The 13,554-nt window shown below is 35.8% G+C and overlaps 1 protein-coding gene across 1 annotated transcript in view; it reads right to left on the bottom strand.

The window, feature by feature from the left end:
• Window positions 1–2,632: 2,632 nt before the first annotated feature.
• Window positions 2,633–13,554, bottom strand: part of LOC150105267 (uncharacterized) — a 163,201-nt gene continuing 152,279 nt past the window's right edge. Inside the window, exons 11-13 of the mRNA XM_090394035.1 lie at window positions 11,515–11,673; window positions 7,483–7,663; window positions 2,633–2,758 (exon numbers count right to left, since the gene is read on the bottom strand). Of these exons, the coding sequence (XP_090250161.1) occupies window positions 2,736–2,758; window positions 7,483–7,663; window positions 11,515–11,673 (363 nt within the window). The 3' untranslated portion in view covers window positions 2,633–2,735. The remainder of the gene's footprint in view (window positions 2,759–7,482; window positions 7,664–11,514; window positions 11,674–13,554) is intronic.

The following is a 13,554-nucleotide window of genomic DNA, read 5'->3' on the forward strand; positions in this document are numbered from 1 at the left end:
AAATACTTATTGATAATTAAGCAGCATGCATATATACTGTTTACATCTGGTCTACTATGCATCGGATTTTGTGGGTTTCTCAAGATAATGGTAGTGCTTTTGAGGATCTGAAGATGACTGGTTTGTGGAAAGCTTCTTGTGAGAACAAAGTGGAGGATATGGGTTGTAAAGGTTTGATAGGTTTTATAGCATAGTGAAGAAATTCGCTAATACATAAACAATGGTTATTATGGTCTTCCAACAATGAGTTGAAGGTTCCCATATAATACTTTTAATGGGCTTTCTGCATCTTCCTATCCTCAAGCACCTGTACAATCATCTGAACAGTATATATTATGGAGATTATATCATTTGAATACTCAAATTACTCTAGAAGTCCCTGCTCACTTTGTGGATTCAACTTCAACATATGGTAGTAGGCTAATTGAATGTTAGTTCAGTTATGCAATTTTTTTTTGTTAGGAATATCTGGTTCTTTGTTATCTTACTTTATCATCAGTAACATTGCTAAATAGGTTTTGCATATTTTACATCTTATCTTACTTTCCACAATGAAAAGTTCATGTCATCTACCAGTTAATAAACTTAAGTTGGGAGATCAGAGGATAACCAGAGGTCATCCCTGGAAACTGTATAAAGAGGGTGTGAGTAGGGTAGCGAGAGGCAGGTTTTTTTCGTGCAGAGTTGTGAATGATTGGAATGCCTTGCCTGAGAGTGTGGTGTCTGCAGGGAGTTTGAGTGTGTTTAAGACACGGTATGATGAGATGTGTGTGTGTGATAAAAGGACCTCCCAGATGAGTCTTTGACTCCATGAGGTCTTGTTTAATAATAATAAATTGGTATAAAAAGTCATCCTCATCATCAAATTCCTGCCATGTACCCTCAAGGGGGGGGGTACAGGATATGATAGTACTATATGAAAAAAATTACATCATTATTAATTTCCTATCTACAATTTTCCTCCAAATCAGTCTGTTACTTGTCAAGACTCCAACATTATCAGATCTTATATTTCTATCATCTAAAGCACTTTGTACCGTATCAATCCACCTATATCTTGGTCTTCCTCTGGGTCGTTTTGCTGCCAACCTGGCAGAGAACACTTATTTTGCTAATCTTTCCTCGCCCATTCTGTTTAAGTGACCATACCACCTGAGATTAGCTCTGCTAACGCATTCCTGGATGCTGACAATGCCAAGTTCTTTCCTAATATCCTCATTTTTAATATGATACTGCCATTGATGCCATCTGTTCACGCCTATAATCTTTCTCAGGACTCTCATATCTGTAGTGTCTAGTCTTTGGTCAAGTGTTTTACTTCTGACCCAGCTCTCAGATCCATAAGTTAAAACTGGTTTGAACACTGTCTTGTATACAGCTAATTTAGTGTTCTGACTAATTTCTCTCTTATTCCATATGAATTTATTCAATTGACTTCCCACCATACCAGCTTTGCTGATTCTGTTGTCTATTTCCATATTTAATTTACCATCTTCAGTAAAAATTGTGCCTAAATAGCTGTTTTACTTGTTCCACTTGTTTTACTTGTTTAAATGTTTTACTTGTTCCACAGGTTCTCCATTCACAACACAGTTGACATTTTCAATGATTCTGCCTATTTTCATTGTCTTTGTCTTTTTATTGCTGACCTTCATACCATATCTATTACAACAGCTATTCAATTTAGTCAGAGAATCTTGCAGACTTGTAGCGGATTTATTTAGAAGTATAACATCATCCGCATAAAGCAATGAGCTGACATTAACATCTCCAATTTTGATATTATGTTTATTACCACTTTCTTTCATAATGTGATCCATATAGATAATGAATAACAGAGGGAATAATGTACATCCTTGTCTCACACCAGATTTAACATTAAACCATCTTCCTGTACTTCCTTCAATTCTAACTGCTGACTTACAACTCAAGTAAAGACTAAGTATTGCTTGATATAATGCCCCATTGACACCATATAACTGCAGCGTATTGAATAGCTTCTCTCTTGGCACCTTGTCATATGCCTTTTCCAGATCGACAAAACTTAAATACAGATCTTTGTTATATTCCCATGCTTTCTTGACTATTTGTCGTAAAGTGAAGATCTGATCCTGACAGCCTCTATTTGGCCTGAATCCAGCTTGTTCTTCACCAAGCTTTTCTTCCACAATTCTTCTCAACCGTTTCTCAAGTATACTTGCATAGATCTTGCCAGGAACACTCAGTAGGGAAATACCTCTGTAATTCTCACATTCAGTTTTATTTCCCTTTTTATATATGGGTACTATGAGAGCTCTACTCCAATCATCGGGAATTCGTCCCTCTGTTCAGGCTTTCTGAACTATGCAGTGCAGCCACTGTAAGACTCTTATACCACCATACTTCAGCATTTCTGGTCGAATATCATCTACTCCTGCTGCCTTTCCACATTTCAAGCCTTTGATGGCTTTTTCTACTTCAAGTATGGATATGTATTTCTGACTGCATGCCTGGTATAATATGTATTCCTGGTATAAAAAGTGGGGAAAAAAAAACATTTATAAAATGTCAAAATAGCATATCTGTGGTACTACTTTCTATCCTGCAGTTTACTGATCCAAATATTGAAAAAAATTTAATAGAACAAAGCAAATTATATAAAAATTAATTTATTTCATTTTTTTACATAATATACACATTATACATAAAAATTATGTACATTAATTGGGGCATGTCTTTAAAAGGCTACCTGCAAACTAAACTGTATCCAGGAGCATACCTATAATAGTAAAAAAAAGGAAAAGAATATAAGTAGGCATCACTTACAAATGAGAAAATACATTAATCAGCATTTTAGTTAATTTTTAATCCTTTAACCAGTAACGGTGGATGAAAACTGTGAGTTATTGTATGCCTTGTAACGATGCTATTTCAATGACATATCGACAATATATTATACAACCGTACCTGACTGATGTTAAAATACACCATAGCCAATAGGGGGGGAGAAGCATTCGAATAAAATTAACAAATTGAATACTAGTTTTTTTTTTTTATATATATACTAGGGGGACTATGGCACCCAATCCCCCATGTTCTGGACTGGTAGGCCAGTTCTCCTTGAATTCTAATAAGTCGAATTTTGAAGACTTGAAGGGGGGGGGGGGTCGCCTCCCTGGCACCTACATCCCCCCCCATTCCTGATTGGTAGGCCAATTCTCCTTGAATTCTGACGACTCAAATTTTATAGACTCGACACTCAGGGCAGCCCTGAGTTTCAAAACGTGACATAAAAAGGGTTATCTTTTATATATATATATATATATATATATATATATGAATACTAGTTAGAAAGTGATTAAAAGTAGTCAAAATCCATGAAACAGACTGTAGATGGAAAAAGACTCATTGCTTTAACTACTTTGGTTTGGAACCACTGTGTGCAGAGGAAGCAAACTGTAGTGACGGATGTATAGGAATAATAAAGTGGCACCATAGTTGGTAAGAGAAAACAGATTACTAGACTCAAAAGATATCTGATAGAGTACTACATGAAGTTGTTGCATAAACTGAAATGTATGAAGTTAGATAATAAACAGGTATTACACTGACTGCATCAAAAAGAATAGGTTAGAATAGTAGTCCTTTCTTTTAGAGTTACGCAGTGATCAGCATTCATTTTAAAAATTTATGGAATTTACAACAGTGTTAAAAAAACTTTTTTATTATCTCCAGATGATGATCTTGATGTGAAGATCGAAATGTTGGGATAATAAAAAAGTTTTTTTAACACTGTTGTAAATTCCATAAATTTTTAAAATGAAAATTAGAGTAGCAGATTTAGCCCAAGTAGAACTGAAATGGCAGTGCCAATGCCAGAGCCACAGACTAGGAAACTAACCATCTTAGAGCTGATGAAAGGATAAACATCTCTTAAATGTCTCTTAAATATTTACTGACAATACAAAGTTGGGCCTGTATAATGCATAAAGTTTTAATATTGGATTGAATGAGATTGCAGGCTGTATATGTGCATAAGGATTGAACTATTAACTAGCAAAGGCAAGAAATACAGAGAAATGAATGAGATCCTTGAAGGATCCCATTCATTTCTCTGTATTTCTTAAGTGAAAGGATTGTTTGGCTGGTACTAATGATGTGAAAGAGAATATTAGAGTTAATGGAAGCAGCAAAAAAGAAGAGCAAGAGAGTGCAGACTGGCTCCTGCCATGCTACAGTACAAACTTAAGAAGGAGCTAACTGATAGCAATGAATCAACATGCAGATTGTGCAGAAGAGATATAGTGTTTGTGGACCTCTGGTCTGAATTTGACAGAAAAATTTATGTAAGAATGCACTTGACTGGATTTGGAATTAGGTGTCTAGAGAGTTTTGTTTACTAACAGTGCAGAAGCAGGAAAACTAAAGCAATTAAGAGTAGATGAAGGTGTGTGCAGGCACCCATGAGACAAGTGAGCAAGTGACCAAAAAACTTGAATCTAGTCTCTCAAGCAACACTAGTGAATTGGGTATTCAGTTTAGGATGTAAAGGAGGTTGAGAGCCTAAGGGAATGCGACAGTTTCTCTATATTATTGCTTTAGTATCAAGAACAGGACAAAGTAGTTTTTATTTGGTTAATGCGACCATGCCAAACATTACAGGAAGAGAATGAAGGATATATAGTATTTTTAGGGAGGATGGCGAGAGGAGTACTAATGATAGCAGATGAATTGCAGGCAGGTGGATGGCAGTCTTCTTTGAAACTGCAGCCAAGAGGACAAATATGCATTGGTTGCTGAAGGATGTCTTTCACGAGTGCAGATCAAGTAATTATGGGAAAGACATAAAATTGAAGGAAATGAAATTTTTGCATTTCCTTCAATTTACTTCAATACTGAGAGATAATTACTTAAGCATGTGATGGAGGGAATGTGGGGTAATGAGAGCATTGGATCTGTCAGAAAAGCTATCCATAATCAAGGTAATCAGTCACATTGCCTCTACTTTGGGAGGATGATCATGAAGTCTTGACTTGGGGAAGTTGCAAAACATATGGGGGTATATGACTACAAGATAGGCGATTGACAAGCCTAGGTGAAAGCCTGAAGCTGTGCCATTGCATAAAAACCTGCAGGAGAAGAATATTCATTACATGGGTATTAATAAAAAGCAATATCATATATCTAAGGTCAGGAGGGATAATCCAGTACAAGTTAGATGGAAGAATAGCATTATTAAGCAGGAGTTGCAAAAAAACAGAATAGAATGAGGAAGGTCACCAAAATGGTAAGGAAGGCAAAATGAGATTAAGAGAAGAAACTAGCTGGGGTGGCCTACTCAAAGGAAATCCAAAAAAGAGTTTTGTCTTGCATGGGAAGACAAATGAAGAATAACTATGGAATGATAACTTTAACACGTTATCAAGTGCTAATGTACTGAAGTGACAGAAGCACATAAATGAGTGACCACTCTGCAAGAATATATCATCCAAGTGAAGTTACTGCTGTGATAAGAATTAATGTGAGAACAGAGGTGGATGAATTGGAGGTTCAAATATTTATAGAATCTCTATTTAAATACAGGTTCTTGGATTAGCTGGTATATCAGCTCATGTTTTATGAGAATGTGCAATGGAACTGGCAATGCTTCTGACTAGGTTAACTTAAGTTTCAGCTCTGGGTGAGGTCCAAGGCTGTGGAAAGAGAGCAAAATAATTCCCTTTCATAAAGGAAGCTCTAAGACTGCAATAGCAAATTATTCCAGTATACCACCATTAATGAGGTGGTATACTGGAAAAGTTGGTCAATCCTGAGAATTCAGGAAGTTGGACAAAATGGACAAAAGTATATTGGATAAGAATATGATACTCTGATGGGCAGTATGGCTTTGTGATTAGTCAGGAACTTACCCATGAAACTACAGTAGTGAACAATTTAATCTGAACACTAACATTTTAAAGAAAATAAGAACAAAAATTAAACTCTAACTTCACTTAATTTATATGTGCTCTTCTGTTCTTAATAAGTTCATTAATTCACTTAGGCATGGACTCTACCAACATCGAATGCCTTTTTCTTATTTCTGCATCTCTAAATCATATTTGATTGTATTAAGTTATCCTTTCTATCACAATTTAATTTTCCAAATCTTTTTCACTATGCCCACAAATTTTCAATCGGGCTAATATCAGGAGAGTTACTTGACCACTGACGCAATTGGATGTTGTGATTTTTGCAGAACTCTCACTTTTTTTTTGAAGTGCAGCATGAAGCAAAATCCTGTTGGAAAATGAGTTCCTTGTCTTTCTGGATTGGTGGGATCACTTTTTTCTCCAATATGTTTATGTATTGGTAACTTTTCATCATTCTGTCAAATAGGCACAAGTGATCCTGAACTGTCATGTATAAAACAACCGTAGAACATCTTTTTAGTTGGGTGTTCAGAAGCTTGTTGAAGGTGGGTGGGAGAAGTGTTATCTGCTAATTTGTGAACATAGCATACTTGCTCTCCTTGGGGAAAGAAATGGTTCTCATATGAAAATATGACCACCTTCCACTTCTCAAGAGTCCAATCTTTGTCCTCTGGAGTCTCTTTTTCTGCATAGCTTTAACAGTTTTCTTTTTTGGTTTGTGGGCAGTCTCCCTGTTTCCAGCAATCTCTGAGGGATTTTCATGTCAAACATTGCCCTAGCTGCCAAGTCTTTATTTAAGTCAACAGAGACAATTTCCGATTCATTTTGCCTTTTCGAACTAGTAAACTTCTTTAAAATTGCATTCACATTACCCAAGAAACCAACACCACATTCATTGGCAGGCAATTTCAGTCATGGATGTGCTGAGAAAAGGTACATATTTTTGAACACTTTCTTGGAGATATGTCCATTTTATAGCTACACAAAATGAATATCAACTTGTTTATACTACTAAAAACATCATAGAGATAGTTAAAACATGCAGTACTCAATCAAAATTATTGTGAACTGAAACAAATAGAAAACCAAAAACTTGACAAATGCTTGGCTTAATTTGTTTGCTCAAATCACCTGCTGTGTGCTTCAGCAACGGCATTGCAAGTCAGTGACATCTATGAAACATTTCTCAAACCTAAACAAATATATCTATCGATTTGCCAGAAATCTAAGAGAGAGAGAGACTGTCATTTTAAGAATCAAATTAGCACTTGTAAAAACCTACAAGAATTAATTAGGGCTTTGGTTCTTTGAGTTGTCAGTTATAATTTTACACTGTTCTCCCTAATAACTAATTGTTGTTGGTTGCCAGAGTACAATGTTGGACATAAAACACTGAAATATTACTGCCAACACTTAATTTTTTGTATAAGTCAGTTTGATCTGTAGAAAAAGTTTCATGAATTATGTAACTTTCAACCCGTTTATGTGCAACAGATTCAGAAATGGGGTCATCATAATTTATTTCTTAATGTATACTGTAAAGGAAATTCTTAACAGAATTCAAAAAATTCAAATTAATAAATTCATATACCTGCAATACATGCTGTCATGAAACAAGCAGCTGATCCAGAAATGAAGGCACGCACAGCAACTTCGGCAAGATCAGATTTACGTTCTGGAGCCATAGCACCAATACCACCAAGCTGAATGCCTATGGAGGCAATGTTTGAAAATCCACAAAGAGCAAATGTTGCAATAACTTCAGAACGTACCTAAACAATTAAAGTAAGCTTAGTTTTGTGTAAATGACATTATAAATGACCAAAAAAATCAACTGAATAGATTATTATTGTATGGGCATTTCTGTGGAGGCTATATGAATCATGGGAGGTCCATGATGATTCAGAGAGACTAACTATCCACACAATAACTATTTTATCTCTCCTTGAATATATTCACTAAAGAAAACACTCAGAACAGACTGGCAACATATTCCACTCATTCACCTCTTTCCAAGCAAAATGTCTATTCCTGATGTCCTTGCTAACTATACTGTTACTCTATCTCTCCTAAGATGACTCTTTACCCTTAGCCAAGCACTGAAAAATTTCCTCAATATCTATCCTATAAAACTCTTTATTTCAACTACCAATTAACTTCTGCAACTCACAAGCCCTTTTAAAGAAGAATGATAACCTCCTTATCTTTGTTGAAAGTTTATTTTTCACTTGGTTAGACTATAAAAAAACTAAACTCCTTATCTTTGTTAGTTCATTCTTTTGATGAGCCACTCTGGCTGCATTCGCCTTCTGCACTTCAACTCCCTATCCACCAAAACACTTGCATCTCTACCTTCAATTTTCTGGAGTTAATTTCTATTAATATAGAGCTTGTAAATGTTTTCATCCTAGAATGCATAACTTAAAACACAGCATCCAATATTCCAGTTTAAATCATTCTTCAAACTCTCTGAATTACCTTGATTAACTATTACACTACTTAATTTTGCTTCATCAACAAAACTGAATATTTCCTGTATTAATGTACAAATGAAAGAGTGGTTAGCAGATTGCTGGAGGTTGCCCCCTCCAGCAATTGGTAACCACTCGCTTGCCTTTTCCTAGATTCTGTTCCTCTACATATTACTTTGGTGTCTGTCTATCCATCAACCCTCATATCCATGTCTCCAGCTTTATTTTTTTATTTTCTTAAGTAACAAAGTGATATGCAGTATTATTAACACACAGAAAACTCACAAGAGACCACAATAACTTATTATTATTCCAACACCCCATGGAGTCAGATTCATCACATGAGGTCCCTTTATCATATACTCATAGCTCGTTATACCATGCCGTGTTACTTGCATCACATTTCTTAAATCGTGTTTTGCAAAACACAATTTAAGAAATGTGAATTTAAGAAATAGGGCTCCACAAAAACTTGGAGTTTACCAGAGCATGCAGAAATGAATAACTTGAAACAGATGCAGTTTCTGAAAAACCCTCCATGCATGGGTAAACAACCTAGTGAAACTCTGTGTGAGAAGATGAACTTTATCATTGCTAGGAACTGTGACTTATCGCTTGTGGTGCAGAAAATGCATTAATGTTACTGAAACTGTTTACTTAAATTGGTGAATAAATTTAATCAAGAGTGCAAGTTGGATTTCTTTTTAAAACACTACATGCTTTTTTGAAATTTTTTTGATTGTTTTTAACTTCTGAAAATCATTTTGCTCCTAATATTTAAAATTACACAGAGAAAGCAAAGAAAAAAATAGCTTCTCCTTTTCTGTGTATTTTTTGATTAATATATTTGGCATGTACCTGTTGACTATCATAACTTCTTTATAATTTTTAGTGAAAATTTTGATGGGGAGTTCAATGAAAAAGAAATATTTTAGGCAAGGCTCTGCAGTTTAACTATCATTTAACTTAACTTTTTAATATTAGTTAGATTGTCCCAAGTTCCAAAAGAGGACAAAATTGTTCTGCTTCATAAACGGCATGATAGAAATAAGGCTTTAAATTATAGGTCACTCTGCTTGTCTGGAATTGTGGTTCAAGGTTGGTGAAGCTATTGAGGACATGGATTCGGAACTGGGTTACCAGCAGCAGAATTTTAGTAATCATACACTGTGAGTTTGGAAGATCATCCATTGTGAGTAGCACTTTACTCCTTGCACTTCCATCTCTCTGTATGGTATAACTGATTGTTGACCTGGAATGGCCCAATTTATCAGCAATTTGCCAAACAGACAAGCGTGCAACATGGCATCCTGTTACTATGCCAAACTCCATCAGTTCCCTTATCAAAGCCATTTCAACCAGACATAGTTGCACTGACTTGGGAGCATCATATTCCTCCAAACAGGTAACTTGTTACATGGCATGATGCACCTTATCTGGGGGGGGGGGGGGGGATCTGTTAACTTCTTTCCAAGCAGTGTACAGTAGTATAGATTTTTCCAAAGGCTTTCAATAAATTGTTACACGACAATCTATTAGTTAAACTGGAACAGATGGAGTTGGATACTAGATTAGTACATTGGTTGGAGATTGGTTGTCTAAGTATCCACAGGTTTTGTATGGGGAAGTGATATCCCAGATGAGAAAAGTCATTAGTGGTGTGCCTCAGCGATCTGTTTTGGGATCATTATTGTTTGTTTTGTAAGTAAATGACATTGGAAGTGACTTAAATGGTGATATACAGTTGTTTGCAAATGATGCAAAGTTATGAGAAGTAGAGCAGATGTTGTAGCCTTGTAAGAGAACTCAAGTAGACTGTGACTGAATGGGCAAACTGTGTGGGGATGTTAGTTTAATGTAGCAAAGTGTAACGTTTTAAAAGCCATTGGGATGGGATACAGAGTATAGGATTGTGGGAATATCTTAGAGATGAAAGATCTGAGGTTATCATGGATAAAAACTTGAAATTTTGTGAACAATTTTGCTAAAATTGTGAGGACAATGCAGCAGAATATGGAAATAATGCAGAGAACACTGACATGTAGAAGTAAGAATGTTATGATTCCATTATACAAAGCTTTGATCAGACCATACATGGATTACTGTGCACAGATTTGGTTGTCTGGTTTTCAAAAGAATGAGTTGTTGAAGAAGGTTCAGAGATTATCACTAAGTCAGTTTCTGGTCTCTGTAATGGGGTGTATGAGGACAAATGGAGAGAATGAAAACTCCAGAGCTTAGTGGATAGATGGAAGAGGAGGGACATGATCATGACATAAGCTGATAAAGGTAATGACCAGATTAATGTGGATGAGATTTTTCATAGAATGTCTGGAAACAGACAGAGAATAAGATGCCTTCCCTAGAAGCTGTACAAGGAGGGGGGGGTGAAGAGTAGATTTCTTGCATGGAGAGTAGTGGATGATTGTAACAAGTGCAGAGACAGCAAATGCATTTAAGTCAAGGCATGGTTGAGCTGTGTGTGAGAGTAAATGGGACCTCCCACGTTGAATCCATTGACTCCATAATATACCATAAAAACACACTTGTGGTGGAAACTTTAAGTGAAGAGCAGCTACCTACCAATTTCCAAGAGATTTATGAATGTCAGTTTCACTCCCTTTGGAGAATGAAAAGTGTTTGAGGATTTTTGAGAAGCATAGATAAGGTGTTACTTCTGTATCTGCAAATAATTGTATTTTGTGATTTATGTCATGTTCACAATCAATTTACATAGCTAGATAAGCTACAGCTTAAGGATTCATATGACAAGGGGCCTTTGACTCAGAATCGATAACCTAAAACTAACTCAGAGAGGGAGCGTCTCTGAAGTTATAACTTAGGGGGCCACATAACCTTAAATCCAGCACTGTTAATGAAAGAGAATACCTCTCCTTTCTTTTATTCTTTTTTAATTTAGTTGAGCACATTGCAGATAGGGGATTGTCTCCTGTAAATAACTCTTTGACCTTTAAAATACAATTCATAAAGTTAACAATTTTCACTGTGGTTAACTCATAGGAACCACAGGAATAGTTTGCTATAGTGGATTTCTTTTAACATAACATGGTGTTGTATAGTGTTTGTGTATACTAAAGTCTGAAAACTGTAAAAAAAAAAAAAAAATAGATCAAGAATTACACATAACATACCGAGAGTTCCCCTGCTGCTTGCATCTCTGCTAACTTGCCGTAAGCCACAAATTCATTGACCACCGTTTTCAGTCCTAGAAGTGTTCCAACTTTTTCCAAATCCTTTATTTCTACTCCCATGATTAAGGATAGTGGAACAAATATTTTAGATAACAGCCACTGAAAACAAAGTGTAAGTTAGTTTTAAAACATAAGATGTTTCAAAAAAAAAAAAAACTATTTCCAAAATCTATTTCTATTGCTAATTTAGTGATTGGTTATTACCATTTGGGCAAGTATTGTACCAAAATTTGATTTCATCTTGCTGAAACCTGAATCTCTATAAAATGGCTGATAACAGGCCATCCAAACTAGTCTGAGCGTATCAAGACAGATAATTCATTAACCCACCAACTGGCTAGGATGTATATATACGTCCAGATAAATCTGGATACGATTCTGTAACTTATTGAATAACATGGATAAGAAGTGCAAATTGGTCTCACTATTTCATCCACCTTGGCCGATAGAGAGGTTAATGGTGACTCTTGTAAAGGGTCCCATTTTGCTAAGTTTTCAAGTTATCTAGAGACCAGAATCTAAAAAACTGAAATGAGAGAAATTGGCCAATTTATCACCCTTTTTTGGAATGGACTGAGTGTAAGCTTTTTTTCCATGCAGTAGGGAAGATGACAGTTGAGTAGATAATTGAAGAGAGCAAAATGCAGGTGTTATTAGATCTAAAGCACAAGTATTTAGCAGTGGCAGAGGGGTTGTAAATACCATCAGGACCAGATGCCTTGTTTAAGTCATGTCCCTGACTTGAACAAGGTCAATTTCTGGCAGAAGACTAGGACTAGAGGTGGCATGGGGTCAGTGGCATAGCTAGAGCTTTTGCTGCCCAGGTAGTCCCTGAGTTTGCCACCCCTCTCAATACACACCAAAAATACTACAAAAAGTGAAAACAATGTATAGGGAAATAAATTAAAACACTGTTTATTTTTGAAGTAAAACTTTAATTCCGACATTCTAAAATGTTATTTTTCTTGCTTTTCTGTCAAACCACTTTTTGTCAAGTGGTAATTTGTTTAACTTGTAGCAACACAATAGTTAATGCCTGAAGTTATCACAAAAATATATATTTATGGCAATAACTGATTATTGTTAATATATTAATTTAAATGATAGTACTATGCTTTTTCATTGTAACAGTCTACAAACCTTTTATAAAAAGGTACCTTGATGTAACAGGTTGCATATCCATACAAGGTAAAATGAAGACCATAGCATTCATTTTGATTTCACAGGAATCGTACATACAACAATTACTATTCCTGTATTTTTAACTTGACTACTTTCTCCAAGATCTTGACAACGACTCCTGATATGCTGATCGGTCGGTAATTTGCAACATTATTTTAATTTTGTATTAAAACAAGCAGTATGCTATCCATCCAAAATAGTTTGTCTATAGGAAGTCCTTTTATCATATACACAGATCATCATCATACCATGCTTTAAACACACTCTCAGGCAAGGTATTCCAATCATTCACAACTCTGCCTGAAAAAAAAAACTGGCTTCTCATACCCTCCTTCTACAGCTTCCAGGGATGACCTCTGGTTCTCCCCTGATCTCCCACTATTTTCTGTACAACTGCTCCAGCATTGATCCTATAACAACCCCTTAATAACTTGTAGGTTTGTCATATCTCCCCATCTCCTGTCCAAAAGACACTGCAAATTGCATCTTCTCAATCTTTCCTCGTACTTGACATTCCAGAGGTTAGAAACCACCTTAGTCAGTTGCCTCTGAACCCTTTCCAACATCACTTCATCCTTCTGAAAAGAAGGATGAAGTGATGTTGCCTAATCAAAGCCTTACACAATGGAATAAGAATCTCCCTACTTCTACAAGTCAGTGTCCTGTGCATCATTCCCAGAAGCCTTTGTATTGTCTTTGCAATTTTGGCTATGTATCCCCTAAATTTCAGAATCCGCTATCACCCACAGATCTCATATTTCCTCCACCTCCGACAATATATTCTCACCAAGCATAAAT

The sequence above is a fragment of the Typopeltis vanoorti genome, chromosome 6 (genome assembly GCF_054136105.1).
Source record: "Typopeltis vanoorti isolate ZY-2024b chromosome 6, IOZ_Tvanoo_1.0, whole genome shotgun sequence".
In the NCBI taxonomy this organism is placed as follows: domain Eukaryota; kingdom Metazoa; phylum Arthropoda; class Arachnida; order Uropygi; family Thelyphonidae; genus Typopeltis; species Typopeltis vanoorti.